Source organism: Condylura cristata, unplaced genomic scaffold, assembly GCF_000260355.1.
Source record: "Condylura cristata isolate star-nosed mole 26May11 unplaced genomic scaffold, ConCri1.0 scaffold00035, whole genome shotgun sequence".
NCBI lineage: Eukaryota > Metazoa > Chordata > Mammalia > Eulipotyphla > Talpidae > Condylura > Condylura cristata.
The window spans coordinates 3042383-3057665 of record NW_004567136.1 but is presented as its reverse complement, the minus strand read 5'-3'; the positions used below and the strand labels follow the sequence as shown (position 1 = coordinate 3057665).

The window sequence follows — 15283 nt, the reverse complement described above, 5'->3', positions numbered from 1 at the left end:
TTCCCATTCCCTCCTCTCTCTGCCAGTTGACAGGTGCCCAGCTGTGCCTGCTGTATTTAGGCTTGAGTTCAATCTTTCCCTTATTGCGTAGGCATAAATAACGTCTCCCTTGCCCACTTAACGTCATGCAGTGCAATTTTTATTTGACATACCCTTTGCTTAATTGAATGAATGTAAGAAAACGGGGCCTCTGTAGACCCACCTTAATGAAAACAGGAGCAGTGTTATTGGAAAAAGCATGAAAGATAAAGGAAAGAGAGAGTCATACAAAACAAATCTCTGGTGCCAGCACTTGGAACCAAAAGGAAAAATAATTGATTTCTAGAATGTCACTGGCCAATGGAAGTATCAGTGATGATAGAAATGTTTCCTATCCCTACTGTCTGATACAGGAGCCAGAACCGCATGTTGCTGGTGAGCACTTGAAATGTGGTTGGTGTGATGAGGAGGTAAAACTTTCTTCATTCATATACCCAGGAAAAGCCATTAATATAACTTGGAAGGTGGCCAGTGGTTACCATCATGAGCAACATAGTTCTAGAGTATTCTAAGGAACTTGGGATGCAAGAGAGAAAGAACAGGGGAACATAAAACACTTAAATGTGTACAATGAGCCATGTCCATACCCTGAGAGTCTAGGGCGACTAGGAGAGATGTGATGAGAAGCAGACCATATGCCAAGAAGTGGGAGAAGGGAAGAGGGAAGGAGCCAGTGAGCAAGCTTAACTGATCTGCTTTTATACAAACTGGCTGCTGACCACTATCCATCTGACTAATGGTCTATGAGCCTTGGCCAGCTCTCCCCTATACCCAGCACAATTATTCAAGTGCAAAAATCTCAGGTGGCTGCAATCTCGGCCACTTCCTGTTTTGCAATGCTGCTAAAATAAGCCCTGCAATTACTGAGGTGACGCAGCCCAGCTGTGACAAAGGACACATAAAAGTTTGCTGGGAAGAGGTAGCTCTTAGTCTCCCACTTAAGGAGAATGATGTTTCCCCCAAAAGTACCTCCTACAAAACACACACCCCTGGGGGCTGTCACCCAGGCTTTCACCTGGCCCAGCCCAGGCAGAAGGCAGGAAAGAAGCACACAGGGGCTCTCTTCCCACGAGGACCACTGTGAGAACATCGCTACTGGTTTTTCAATCCAGGCGTGTATCACTTCCTGTCTTGGGCCTGCATCCAAAGCCCCTGGGCTGAGATCAGCTGTACCACACCACCACATCCTGAGATCTTTCCTAGGGCCCTGTGGCAAATGGCTCCCTGGGGTCTCGAGGGGAGGCATCTTACCTCTCTTTGCACAAACCTCCGCAGTGGTTTCTCAGTCTAGGGTCTTGGAAGAGGGTCTGTGAGCTTCCAGGAATTGACGGGGAATCCAGTGAACACTGCATTTTCTGAGGCACCGGTGAGAAGCTCAGAGCAGCACTAGTGGAAGGATCAACCTTCTCCCTTCAACCAAACCCTGCAGGCTCCTCTGAACTCTCTTCCTGAAGGGACCTGACTCTGAGGCTTCTCAGTTCATCTCTACATTGGCCAATTTTTCCAAGAATCCTGTGCCAGTCAAGCCCAAACCCCTGTTCCCACATCCATCACTCTCCAAATCTGATTAGAGTCCTTGCTGCGCCCCCACCCCTGGGGTGATGTCTGGTCACCTGGCCCACCTGCCAGCAGGTTCCACAACAGCAATCCTGAGAGGTCAGGTCAGCCACAGTCACAGAAGAGCAGTTTCACATCTTCCTATCAACTCTGCCTCCAGGAACCCGCAGGGAAGATGGGGAGGTTGAGAAGCCCAACAATGTCCCTCCTACCTGGTTGGGGGCAAGAATAGCATCCTTTCCCAGACTCCACACAAACCATCTCTTCCTCTCCCCTAATGATTCTTGGGAATCATTAGATCTTGTAGCCTGAAGCCATGCCGGAAACCCCTCAGCTGGGGCGCAAGGGGTGGGTGGCGGGGGGGGGGGGGGAGAGAAGGGAAGCTCTATACCTGTATGCACAGCCTCTCAGACAGCCAGGGAAAAGCCAAGAAAGTCCCAGCATTTGAGCTCTAGAGATTACCACAGCAACCACCAACCCCAACACCTCCCAGCCTCTGATGAGACACCAACCCCAAACTAATACCTACAGAAGTTAGGGTGTGCTCATCTCCTAGCTGAACACTTTGTCAGTGTTCTGAACTGAATGTCAGTGTCCCTCTAAATGCCCTGGGTTGAAGCCCAGGCCCCCAGTGTGGCTGTATTTGGAGATGGGTCTCTGAGGAGGTAACTAAGATTAAATGAAGTCAAGGTACAACCCCAATGCAACAGAAGGAGTGTCCTCAAAAACATCAATTCAAAAGAACACCTGCACCCCCATGTTTATGCAGCACTATTTACAATAGGGAAGATGTGGAATCAACCTAAATGCCCAAAACTAGATGACTGGATCAAGAAGATATGTACATATACACAGTGGAATATTAAATACTCAGCAGTCAAAAAAGATAAATGCATGTCTTTTGCAGCAGCATGGATGGAGCTGGAAGGGATCATGCTCATTGAAATAAGCCAGAAAGAAAAAGAAAAATACTGGATGGTTTCACTCATAGCAGGAACATAGGGGACCCAGGGAAAGAGAGAGAGAGAAGCAATTGTGATAAAGTAAAAACGAAAGCAACTAACAACTTTAAACCAGAGACATGGTATGAGGTGGAGAGGGGAATAGGATCAAAACTAGGGAGGGGCCCTTCCTGGTGGCGCAGTGGGTTAAAGCACAGCACTATGAAGCTAAAGCCACTGCAGCATGAGTTTGAACCCCGCCCTGGAGGTGACCCACATGGCACAGAAGACCTCTCCTGACCCGCCCACTGCTCCCCTCAACAGTGTACTTCGACAGTCAGCCTGTTCTGATCCCCAGTCTGTTTCTGGTGAATCCTCTCACTGTCCCTGCACCTCTAGCCTGTACCCCAGTTCTGTATGCATAAATAAATATATCTTTAAATAAAAAAACTGGGGTGGGAAAGGTACACAGGACTATGATGATGGCACACAGGTAAATTGGGCATGGGAAGCCCACAGGGATTACAACTGAGATGAAAAATGCACAAAATGAAAACTGATGTAAAAATAAATAAATAAAAATTAATATATATATATATGTATACATATATTAAAACAAAACATAAATAAAAAGGAATGAGTGTCCTTACAAAATGACACCAGAGACACCAAAGCAAAGGCTCTGTGAGGACAGAAAGAGCCAGCCAGGAAGAACATCTCACCAGAAACCAAACCTCCACAACTGTGAGAAGTAAATGTCTACTGTTAAGCTACACAGTCTATGATGTTTTGTTATGGCAACTGGAGCTGTAGTACCACAGTTGGCTCCTAACAGAAGGTGAGAAAGCCTTAAAAATAGCAAGAGGAAGATCATGAAAAAACCAAATAATCACCAGCCCCTGATGACACAGCCAAGGAAAGAACCGGCGAACCTGAAGACAGGTCAGTAGAAAGCACCCAGCTACAAGGCCAAGTGAAGAGGGGCGGGACGCGGTGCTGAGGACAGAGTGCCCAAGAACTCTGGGAAAGCCAGGCCCTAAATAAGGAACCACTGTCTATCCTCACCCTGTGGACCTTAATCAACCACCCATCACAGTCTCACTGCCTCCCTCCCTTCTTGGGCTTCCAGGGCTTCATCTTTGATTAAATGGAAAATCTGGAAAAACAAAACGCATGGTGATCTCCTACGCAGCGGCCTCTGGACACAGCTGTGCAGGTCCTTGAATGTGGTTTCACTCTGTGAATCTCAACCCTGCCGGCATATGTTTCGGATACAGTAGCTTTCCACCGGTGATACCGCCAATAACTGCCAGAACTTTTCTTGATCTGGATACAGGCTAAGTAATGTCTGAAACAACCAAAAATACGTCATGGTAGATTTGTGGGGGGAGACAGGCAGGAGTTAAACAATTCTGATTACAGTGGAAACTAGAGGTGATGATGCCGAATGATGTGTCCAAAAATCACCAGCTCCCTCTCAGTCGCTCTTTGAGACACTAAGAAATAAGAATTCGATTTGGTGTACTATTTTCTGTTCTAATGGGCCTTGGTTATTGACATTTGTCAATTTTTAACATTAAGTACCAGCTACAAAATTAAATTGTCTGGAGTAGATAAACATGTCTTTCCTTCCCTATTATTGAGTAAAGACTACAACCTATGTGAAGGTGTGGTACGTGTTTGTGGAATTCGCAGAGCAAGTTATACACCATGAGAATTTACATTACAGTGGTGATAAGACAACGAAATCATAGAAAACTAATTCCCCAAATTCTACTTTGATGTGTCCACACTCCACCAAAACCGTCTCTCAGAAGAAGACCAAAGACTAGACAAGATCTCAAACCAGCTCTCAGGGGGACCAAGTGAGACCCAGCCCACCCTGCTCCCCTCAGAAACCCGGGGCTCCCCCGCCCCCGAGCTGGCCCCGGCCAGCAGCACAGCCTTCAGGACCACAGTTCTGTGAACAGGAAGACCAATGGCAAATCGGTCACCAAAACATAAGACCACGAAGTTCTTAGAGTTCAACGTAATTGTTGTTTCATGCACAGATTTCATCTCTCTGGGCCATTGTGCCCCTCGTTTGTGGGTTTTTAATGAGTTGCTTGTGCTCAATTCTGCTCAGCCAGCATTGACTTCATACACCACCCTTGCTGTTTAAGATACAAGACTGCTGTCTCTATGTCACCCTGGGGAGACTCACATCACACATGCAGAGTCTGCTCCCTCTGATCACACACACAAATCATGAAAACCAAGCTGCACAGGGTCAGACACTCAGCTTCCAGGTGTGTGTAGCTGTCACCATGGCTGCCTGTGCAGGAGAATACATCTCGCCCCAGATTAGAACCAAGACAGAGTAAAGACGCCGAGATACATCTCGCCCTGGGCCCCACACCGCACACAGAAACACCACCCGAACACCTTGACCTTCCTCAGAATCCTACCCCTTCTTATGCCAATGCCTAAAGCTGGTTCTCACCCAAAAGTAATTTGCCAAGCACAGTATGACCCCAAATGGTCAGAGACATGGCCTACATGTCCCACACAAGCACACACACAACAGGGCCCAGGGCCTTCACACCCTGTGTGTGGCCACACACAGAATCCACACACCCACTCACTTGGCAAAAATATCTGAGCACCTGCAATGTGGTCCCAGGGGAGCTGTATCAGGCCGCGCAGCCCATAGAAGTCTAGTGAGATACGTGACCCCTCGTGTCAAAGGGCACCCTCAGGTCACCTCAAGAGTGCTAGTTCAGTGGCCCTTCAGGGATGTCTGGGCAGTAAAACTGGAGCAGCCCCAAAGAAGGGGCAAGCATAGAGCATCACTCCCTCTCAACAGGGAGGCCCAGCCAGATGCAAGCCCAGGCACCCTCTCAGAGTGACGGCTGGACACATCCCAGCACAAATAAAGACAGCTGATGGCGTGTATTTAAGAAGAGAATTCTGGGGATTCCTTGGTGACTTAGGGGTTTAAGTCTCAGCACTATCACCACCAGAGCCTGAGTTTCCACCCCCGGCCAGGGAGCTGGCCCACATGGCACAGCAGACCTCTGGTGAATCCTCTCACCACCCCCACACCTCTGGCCTACACCCTGGTTCTACTATGCAAAAAATTAATTTTTTTTAAATAAGATAAAGAGAGAATTTGATAAGCCATTTGAGGTAGGAAGTGAGACCCCAGGGGTCAAGCTAACGAACTTCTAGGGAGCAAAGCAGGTCACCTGGCTTCTGTCTTGTGACTGGGGACTATAGCAGAGGAGTCAGCCGGCCACCCCACACCCCCTCACATATTCTCCCAAGAAAAAGATGAGCTCCCTACCTCTGGGGCCCACTACCCAGCCCAGGGCATCCAGGGTCAGCCTAGGTACTCACCGAACAGGCCACCACAAAGACAAACAGGCTGATGACTTTCAGCCACCGTGCACAGCGCCTGCAAGAGAGGAGTCACACCTGGCCCTGCGGAATCCCAGACCCTGAGAATCTCCACCTAAAAGCGAGGCTCAAAAGTCTCCCACACATGGTATGCAGGAGGCCACCGCTCACCTGCAAACCTGCCACCTCCAGAAAAGCAGTTGTTGGAGGAGAACAAAATCACCTCTGTGCACTTTCACACGGCTTCCTATTGAAGGTGTGTGTGAGGTTTGTGCCTTTTTTTTTTTTTTTAAGATTTATTTATTCACACAGTGCTGGGGTACAGGCCAGAGATGCAGGGGTGGTGAGAGTCTTCACCAGTGACAGAGTTGGGAGCAGAACAGGCAGATCAATGAGGTACACTGCTGAGGGGAGCAGCGGGCGGGTCAGGAGAGGTCTGCCACGCCATGTGGTCACCTCCGGGGCAGACGGGAATCGAACTCATGCGGAAGCGGCCGCAGCCAGCTTGCAGTGCTGCCCTTTAACCCGTTGTGCCACCAGGGAGGGCCATCAGATTCATATTTTTCAATTGATTTCCCCCCAATTTTCCTGAAAGGTGGGAATATGGATTTGACCAACACTTACAATACTGACAGAGGAGAAAACCAAAAGTTCAGGGAAGAAAATTGCAATGCTGTGGCTGGCTGTACAGGCGGAGCCTTTTAAAGAATTGCATGGGAGAGGACATATCAGGGGACTCCCTGGGATTAAGTCTCAGCACTATGAAGCGCTCCGCAGCTACTGCAGCACATGTTCGATCCCGAGCCCCGGAGGTGACCCACGCGGTGCGGCAAACCTCCCCTGACCTGCCCGCTGCTCCCCTCAGCAGTGTACTTCATCGATCTGCCTGCTCTGCTTCCCACTCTGTCTCTGGTGAATCCTCTCACCGCCCCTACAGTTCTGGCCTGTACCCCAGTACTGTATGCATAAATAAGCAAATCTTTAAAAATAAATAAATAAATAAATAAAAAGCATACACAATCAGGCCACACACTTGTGCCGCCCTGTGAGGCCCCTGATGCCTTCATGCCCCAGTGGCCACGACACATTAAACTTTGCCCTCATGTCTCAGGTGAGCTGGGCCTGGCCTGCCCTATGTAGCCTACCCGGCTCATGTCACCTGTCCAGGGCCCACACTACCACCGCCCCACAGAGGGGTGCACACAGGCACAGGGGTTTGAGGCTCATACTTGCTTGTGAGAGGAAGTCCAGATTAAGACACTCAAGACCTTTTCTGACCTCTTCAAAATAGTAAAAATTTGTTCTGCATTCTTGTAGATTTAATGAATTTGATGAATAATCATTTCACACTTCCAAATTATGATTCAACAGCTCTGATTTAAGTGGGAATCAAAATGACACCTCTTCCTAAAGCATGGAGCATTAATAGAGCTGATCTAAATACAAATTTCGCTCTATATACTGACAAATGCAGCAGACTTGGCAATCCAAAATGTTTTTTACAAGTTTCTTCATGATCACCATGGTGTTCATGTCAAAAACAAGGGCATTCAAGTGTGTTAGTTCTGTGGCAAGCTCAAGGCAATGATTCTGTGAAACACAGCAGATAACCAAACAAAGAACAAGGTGTCCAATGCATTTGATGCTCTTTTTCCAAGACGTGGGATAGTTGGGGTCCTGTCCTCCTCTAGAGCCGGAGCCCGCCAGCTGGAGAGGGGCATTGAGGGTGCGGGGCTCACCATCCTGGTCACTGTGGAATGGGACCCCTGTTCACACAATTTTACACGATTCAAATAATCCCCTAGCACATCAGCAAGTGCTTGCTGCACTTACAAAGGGGGTTGAGGCCAGTCACCTAGAAGATCTCCACAGGGCTGGGAGGCATGCCAGCAGGTGAGGACCTGGGGTCAACCAGCCTCAGCTCACAGCTGTGTGCCCTTGGGCTTCATGTCCGTACCCTGCTGGGTGCCTTCCTTTAACCTAGCACTGGCCACTCAACAGTCCCTCATACTTGTTTGGTGCCCCCACCCCGTTCTGTGCATGCACAGCCTCAGGGTTCACGTCCCCCATGGTGGTAAGGTGCCTGCAGTTTCCCCCAGGATGGCCCCGCCCTGGGTGCAGATCTTCTAGTAGTGTGCTTCTTCTCTGACTGCAGGTGAAAGCCTCAGCTTCTAAAACACCAGGGGGACCCCTGAAGCAAACCAGTGGTCAGGAAGATGCCAGCATGACCAGCAAGAAGGACAGATTAGGATGTTAATCAATAGGGTTTGTCATCCGGCTTTCTGGTAGACCACCAGCTCCACCGTAATTTGCAGTACCACCTTGAATAGGGAAAAGGGAATCTTCCAGGAAAAGTGTTGATTCACTCAATGTGAAAACCTCTCCCCCTCGCTGCAACCTGCCAGTTGGGAAGGACGAATGAAGCAGAGACCCCAGCCCAGTCCCAGGCAAGCAGGAGGGGCTGAGGCCATTGCCCTGCACAGGGCCGAGGCTCCATATCATCTTACCTCATCTTGGAAAGACGGAATCTGCTGGGCGCACTGTCCAGAAGGTCCCCCTTCTCGTGAGAAGCAGAGCTAGATGAACCCGCCCACTCAGCTAAGCTGTTCTCCCAAGACTCATCGGCAGTGATGAAGTCGGGGTGGTAAGTGGGCATATACCGGGACCTGCAAAGCAAGGCTCTTCAGTTAGTTTTATATTAAAAACATATGGTATTTTTATGGTTCTATCACCCAATCTCAGTGGTGAGGTGTGAAATGTTAAATCAAATCTGATGCTTTTTTTTTTTATTCATACAGAACTGGGTACAGGCCAGAGATGCGGAGGGTGAGAGGATTCGCCAGAGACAAAGCGGGGAGCAAAACAGGCAGATCAACGAAGTACACTGCTGCGGGGAGCAGCAGGCGGGTCAGGAGAGGTCTGCCGCGCCATGTGGTCACCTCCGGGGCAGGCGGGGATCGAAGTGGCTTTAGCTTCTTAGTGCAGTGCTTTAACCCGCTGCGCCACCAGGGAGGGCCACAAATCTGATGTTTTAAACATAGATGCGCAGTGCTATCAGCTGGGAGGCATGGGTCTTCCTTGACATCACAGGAGAGCAGGCTCAAGGGAAAGCTGGGATTGCTCAAGACTTCACAATGAATTGTGGATTTCAAAAAACATCCACTTGTTCTGAGTTTGGGACTTTGCAGTGAGGTTTGTTTCTGGCTTAGACAAGCTCCAGCTCTTTTTAATATCTCCCTTCTCTCTGAATGTGCTGGACTTCTCAATTCCTAGTCACACTGGCTCTGAAGCAGAGTGGAGTGAGTGTTACAACCTTCCTTCTCTGTGTCACTAGCTTTCTGTAACAGAGACGTAGGGAAGATGGGCTGCCTAGCTCTTCCACCCAGCATCTACACAAGCATGAACAGAGTGGGGGGCATCACATTAGTGCCCAACTAGGCTGGCCTGAGAACAGCACCTGTATCTAAAACAATGAATCAAGGGGAAGTCAGAACTTGTATCAAAATGAATGGTTGACTCCCTGGGCATCTGAACAACAGTAACAGTATCCATGCTAATAAGGTAGCACCAAAGCCCATAATTTGCATATATTGCATAGAATATTTGTAGATATAACAGCAATGATCTATAAAATCAAATGATGCCACTCCAAACCAGGTAGCTCAGTGGGGCACTGTGATTTTCCTGACACTTAGCCTATCATCATGGGAGAATTGGTTCATTAAAAAAAAATATTGCAGTTCCTCCCTGGTGGTACAGTGGGTTAGGACACAGCACTGCAAGCTGGCCACAGCTGCTTCAGTGCGAGTTCGATCCCTGGCCCGGAGGTGACCCACATGGTGCAGCAAACTTCTCCTGACCCACCCGCTGCTCCCCTCAGCAGTGTACTTCATCAGTCTGCCTGTTCTGCTCCCCACTCTGTCTCTGGTGAATCCTCTCACTGCCGTGCACCTCTGGCCTGTACCACAGTTCTTAATGCAAAAATAACCAAATTTTTTTAATGCAGTCTTATTCATAAGAAGCCCAGCATTCCAGAGTCCACTATTTAAAACCAGTGTGCAACTTATAGTAGGTAAGATATGGACAACCCAAATGCCCAAAAGTAGATGGCTGGATCAAGAGATGTGGTTTATACACACAATGGAATACTATTCAACAATCAAAAAGGATAAATCCATGCCATTTGCAGCAACATGGATGGAGCTGGAAGGGATTATGCTCAGTGACATAAGCCAGAAGAAAAAAAAAAAACATCAGATGGTTTCACTCACACGAGAAATATAAGGGAATCAAATAAGGGAGCAGGGGGGGAAAGACAAAACTAGCAGGCAACGATAAATCAGAGACATGGTGCAGAAACAAGGGAGGGACAAAGATTAAAATGGGGGGAGGACACAAGGGACTATGGTGATGGTACACAGGTAACTTGGGGGTGGGAATTTTACATCTGAGAGGACAAATCAAACATTGTATAAAAATGGACAACGATGTAAATACATTTATAAACGAATACTAACAAAATAAAACCAATGTGTAACAAGATAACAACTGATGCTGACAGTGCTCGAATTTTGGAAATGATCAATCTTTTCTAAGAATTTTACACCTGGGAATGGCTCAGATGTGTAAGGAATCATGTCATGACCTCACAACTGCTGCACAAAAGGAATGCCATAAAATTGGAGCTGAGGAAGCTGTTGTAAGTGGAAAGATGGAGCATCAGTGTTTCCAGAACAGTGATGTGCACTTGGGCAATGAAATGTTCTCTGCCCTGACCAGCAGGGTCACCACACACACTCCCTGACCACTTGAAATGTGCCACTGAAGAACTGAATCTTTGGTGTGATTTAGCGTTGCGTCCCATGTATATTAAGGGGCTGTTGTTCTGGTCACTGCAGACACTGGGCTTGCTCTGACCCTTAAACTATTAGCTGCACCTTCCACCCCAGAGCCCTGAAAAGGATGCATTCTTCTCTCAAAATATTTAAAGCAATGGATATTATCCTAATAAGCCATTTTATCAAGTTGAACCTGCACAAAAAAGTTGGCAAAAAAGACAAGTATCAGAGACCCTCCCACCATCAATATCTCAATTAGCTTTTTGTGCAAACACACAAAAAATCTCTTGACAGGGGGTGAGGCAGAACAAAGATGTTGACTCGCCTCCTCTGGGTCTTCAAAGGTCAAGTGCAGCAGAACAAAGCCAGGGGGACACAACGTGCATCAGGAGCCTCCTGGAGGGAACAGATCATTCCCAACACTGGGAGTTGATAAATCCAGAGTCCCACCCCGAATTCAAACCCCGTGGCCTGGAACACCTTTGGAAGGTAAGGCCGAGAACCCACACGGCGCACAAGCACACCCCGAGAATCCCGCTGCTTCCTCACATGTGGGCGGCCCTACTCGGTGCAGAGAGCTGGAGTGGGGGTGGGAAATCCACGAAGGCCGGGAGGGAGGCGCCTGCAGGAGACACAGCAGCCCGGGTGCTGATGGAGTGCACGGGGGCAGTGGGCGGGAGAGGGAGGACAGGACCAGATGACTGAGCTCATGGTACGGCATACTTCTGGAAACTTCCAGTGAGCTCTGTTCACATGATCCCAGAATCACATTTGTCCCCAAAGGAACTTCAGACCTGCAGGAAGTAGTTTTCTTCTAGATCATACATACACTTTTCAACCTTGTCATTACTGACATTTGAGCCAGATAATTTGGGGGGGGGGGGTGTCCTGTATATTGCTGCTGTTTCATAACAACCATTGTCTCTGCCCTTAAACCATAGCACCCAGCCTCAGTTGTGACAACAAAAAGTATCTCCAGACAGCGCCAACCCCTCCAGGCCTGTCAGAGCTGTGTGTTCCCCTGAATGTGTCCACGTGCCATTTAACTGCCACAGGACTACGCTCCCAGTTATTTACAAATGCATAAGCCACCCAGTGCACGCGCCAGCATGATGAGTGTCTCTTACATTGAACTGGCAGCTTCCAAAGACTCTGGCAGCTACCACAGGTAAAATTTAATCTCAGGGAGAAATGGTGCAGCCTGCGTGTCAAGGGCAACGCTCAGAGACTTCTTAGTTTTATAAGAAGAGAAAAAACTCACCCTTTCTCTTGCGAGGAATTCCTCAGCAAAGGAGTGTTTTCTGTGACCGAGGTGTCTTTCGACCTGGGGCTGGAGAAGTGGGGTAATGAAGGGCGGGACCTGAAATACACAGTGAAAGAAAAAGGGTCACCAAGACGAAAACAGTGGATGTGCTCACCAGTAACTGGGGTTGGACCCAAGAACGAACCACGGTTCAGTAATAGTTAGATTTAGTGATGAATAGCTAGGGGAACCGAATAAGACATCAGGGGGGAAAAATAATAACAACAAACAGACAACTATAAACCAGAGACACTCTGCAGGGGAGAGGAGGGTCTGAACGATGGAGGGAGCACAGGGGCCTGTGGGGATGGTGCATGGGTGAATTGGGGTGGAAATTCGGTGGGGACTACACCTGAAAAACATTGTTAAAAAATGAACAATGGGGCCCTCCCTGGTGGCGCAATGGTTAAAGCACAGCACTAAGAAGCTAAAGCCACTTGAGCATGAGTTTAATCCCCACTCTGGAGGTGACCCACATGGCGCGGCAGACCTCTCCTGACCCCCCTGCTGCTCCCCTCAGCAGTGTACTTCATCAGTCTACCTGTTCTGCTCTCCACTCTGTCTCTGGTGAATCCTCTCACTGCCCCTGCACCTCTGGCCTGCACCCCAGTTCTGTATACACAAATAAATAAATCGTTTTAAATAATAATAATTAATTAAATGAACAATGATGTAAAATATATATAAATATATTTTTTTAAAGCTAGATTTTAAGGGTCTCCCTGGTGACCTAGGGGCTTGGTCTCAGCACTGTCACCTCTGTGGCCTGAGTTCGCTCCCCAGCCAGGCAAGTGACCCACATGGCGCAGCAGACCTCTGCTGTCTCGCCCGCTGCTCCCCTCAGCAGTGTATTTCAGTCGATCTGCCTGTCCTGCTCCCAACTCTGTCTCTGGTCAATCCTCTCACCCCCTTCACTTTGGCCTACACCCCAGTTCTTCTATGCAAGAAATAAATATTTTTTAGAAAATAGAAATTAATAAAAAAAAAAAAGCTAGATTTTTAGAAGCGGGGATTAGGATATCTCTTATTTCCAGCACAACCCAGGCTGGAAATGTAGGGCAGAAGCTGACAGAGGAGGCCAGATGGGGCCGCCACTTTAATCTCACTTCAGCATTACCATTGGTTTCCAGCCCCTTCAGCATCCCATGCAGGTTTTCATCCAGCAAACCACTCAGCGTTGATGGTCCCTTTTATAATCAGAAAATTCTATTTCACAGGTCAAAATATTGAAACATTACACATTTAAAATATCCTAATGGCTTCCTAGGGAAACCAAGCAGCAAGCCAGGGTGATGGCGTCAATGAAGCAGAATGGCAGGGAGGGGAGTCCCGGGGGGCCGAAGCCAAGGCTCACCCTGCAGAGGACTCCCCTCTGCTGTAATGGTCTGTTGACTAGAGGGAAGGCTACCGTAGAGTTACCCCCAAATCGGTAGCTGTTCCAGAAGGAAATAACTGCACAGTCATAATAGCACCCACCAGCATAAACAGTCACCTCTTGAACGCACATACGATTTTTTTAAGATTTATTTATGCATACAAGAACTGGGGTACAGGCCAGAGATGCAGGGGGTGAGAGGATTCACCAGAGACAGAGTGGGGTGCAAAACAGGCAGATTGACTGCAACACACTGCTGAGGGGTGCAGTGGGAAAGACAGGAGAGGTCTGCTGTGCCATGTGGGTCAGCTCCCTGTCAGGGATTGAACTCGTGCTGCAGTGACTGCAATAGCTTCATAGTGCTGCGCTTGAACCCCTTGTGCCACCAGGGAGGGCCCGGACATATGATGCTTAAAAAGCAACCAGTTATTCATGAAAAATTGCAGCAATCATTTTCATTCCTAATTATAAAAGTGTCACCTTATATGCAAGTATGTTCCTTTCCTGGAAGTGCCCAGACTCTGTAGGGATTCTGTGGGTGCCATGAGACTCTCAGCAGGAGAAATAACAGTAATTTACTAGGGACCATAGAAGGGTAAAAGACAAGTCAGATACTTAGCACACAAGGATTTGTAAAAGCTAGCTCAGAACTTACTGAGTTACCTATATTATTCTGCCCATATGAACTATTATGTACTAGTTTTAAAGGAAGATGAATGTATCAACTTGAACAGAGGGAAAACATGCACAAGAGATGATGAGATAAAAAAAAAAAAAACAGGCATTCACACAGGTGATTTGGTGATGGAAAGTCCATGGGGATTACAACTGAGTGGAAAAAAGCACAAAATGATGTAAAAATAAACTATTATAATCATTAAAAAAAGAAAACTAAGGACAATAGTTTTAATGGTTTAATAGTGAGTCAGAAAAAGAGAAGCGATTGTGACTGGCTGTCTATGACTGAAGCAGTCAACTCTGGGGTGGCCTCTGACATAACAGCACCATCGCCCTCCACTCCAGCTGCAGCTCTATCCACTGAACACATTCATTAATGCTTCCTTCCAGCTCACCTCTGTGCCTGGTACCCAGAAGTAACAGACAGTAAAGCCTCTAATGACTCATATATAGTGGGCATGAAACATGCGAGTAGCCAATGTAATGTGTTGGGTGACACTTTAGGGATGTGGAAAAGGGAATTTAGAAGGAAAGAAAGAACTCCTTCTTCCTCAGGAAGAGTCCAGCTATTTCTTCAAATAATGAATATTGCAAAGTAGGAGGAGATGGAAAGTTTCAGGCTTGTTAGTTAATATCCTAAACACTCTGTGTCAATATGTGATCGCAATGAGTGGAGTAGAAGAGGAGACTGTGAGAACTGGATATGGTTAAATAGCGGGTAGACAAGAAGGCCTGCAGGGAGTGTTCATCTAGGAGGCTCTGAGGGGGAGGATGGCAGATAAAGGAAGATAACGGGAATTGAACAAATGTAAATATATATGGGAAATGATCTTTAGAGTTAATGAAGGAATTTTGTCATGAATAAAAAAGATGTAGATTTTATTAATAAAAAAATAGGAATTCAAGAAATGAGGAGATATAAGGCTGTTCTGAAAGTCTCAAATACAAAATGAAAACAATGTAATTTCATCATATATTCAAAAAATAGGTTTCATTATATATTCAGATAAATAATCATTTCCACTTATCATTTCTAGGTAGCCTAAGAAATGAAGAAATATCTATTTTTTAAATGCCTCCTAAAATTCAAGCAGCCAGAAGGAAAAAACAGGTATTAATAAGAATATTGAGATCGGAAACAAATCACCAAAACAAGATTCTTTGTTCATTCTGT

General features: G+C 47.3%; 1 protein-coding gene across 1 annotated transcript in view; it reads right to left on the bottom strand.

The window, feature by feature from the left end:
- The window catches only part of OCA2 (oculocutaneous albinism II), a 133579-nt gene that overhangs the window by 116209 nt on the left and 2087 nt on the right, over positions 1–15283 (bottom strand). The window contains exons 2-5 of the mRNA XM_004692949.2: positions 12015–12113; positions 8423–8581; positions 5916–5973; positions 3813–3885 (exon numbers count right to left, since the gene is read on the bottom strand). Coding sequence (XP_004693006.2) covers positions 3813–3885; positions 5916–5973; positions 8423–8581; positions 12015–12113 — 389 coding nt within the window. The remainder of the gene's footprint in view (positions 1–3812; positions 3886–5915; positions 5974–8422; positions 8582–12014; positions 12114–15283) is intronic.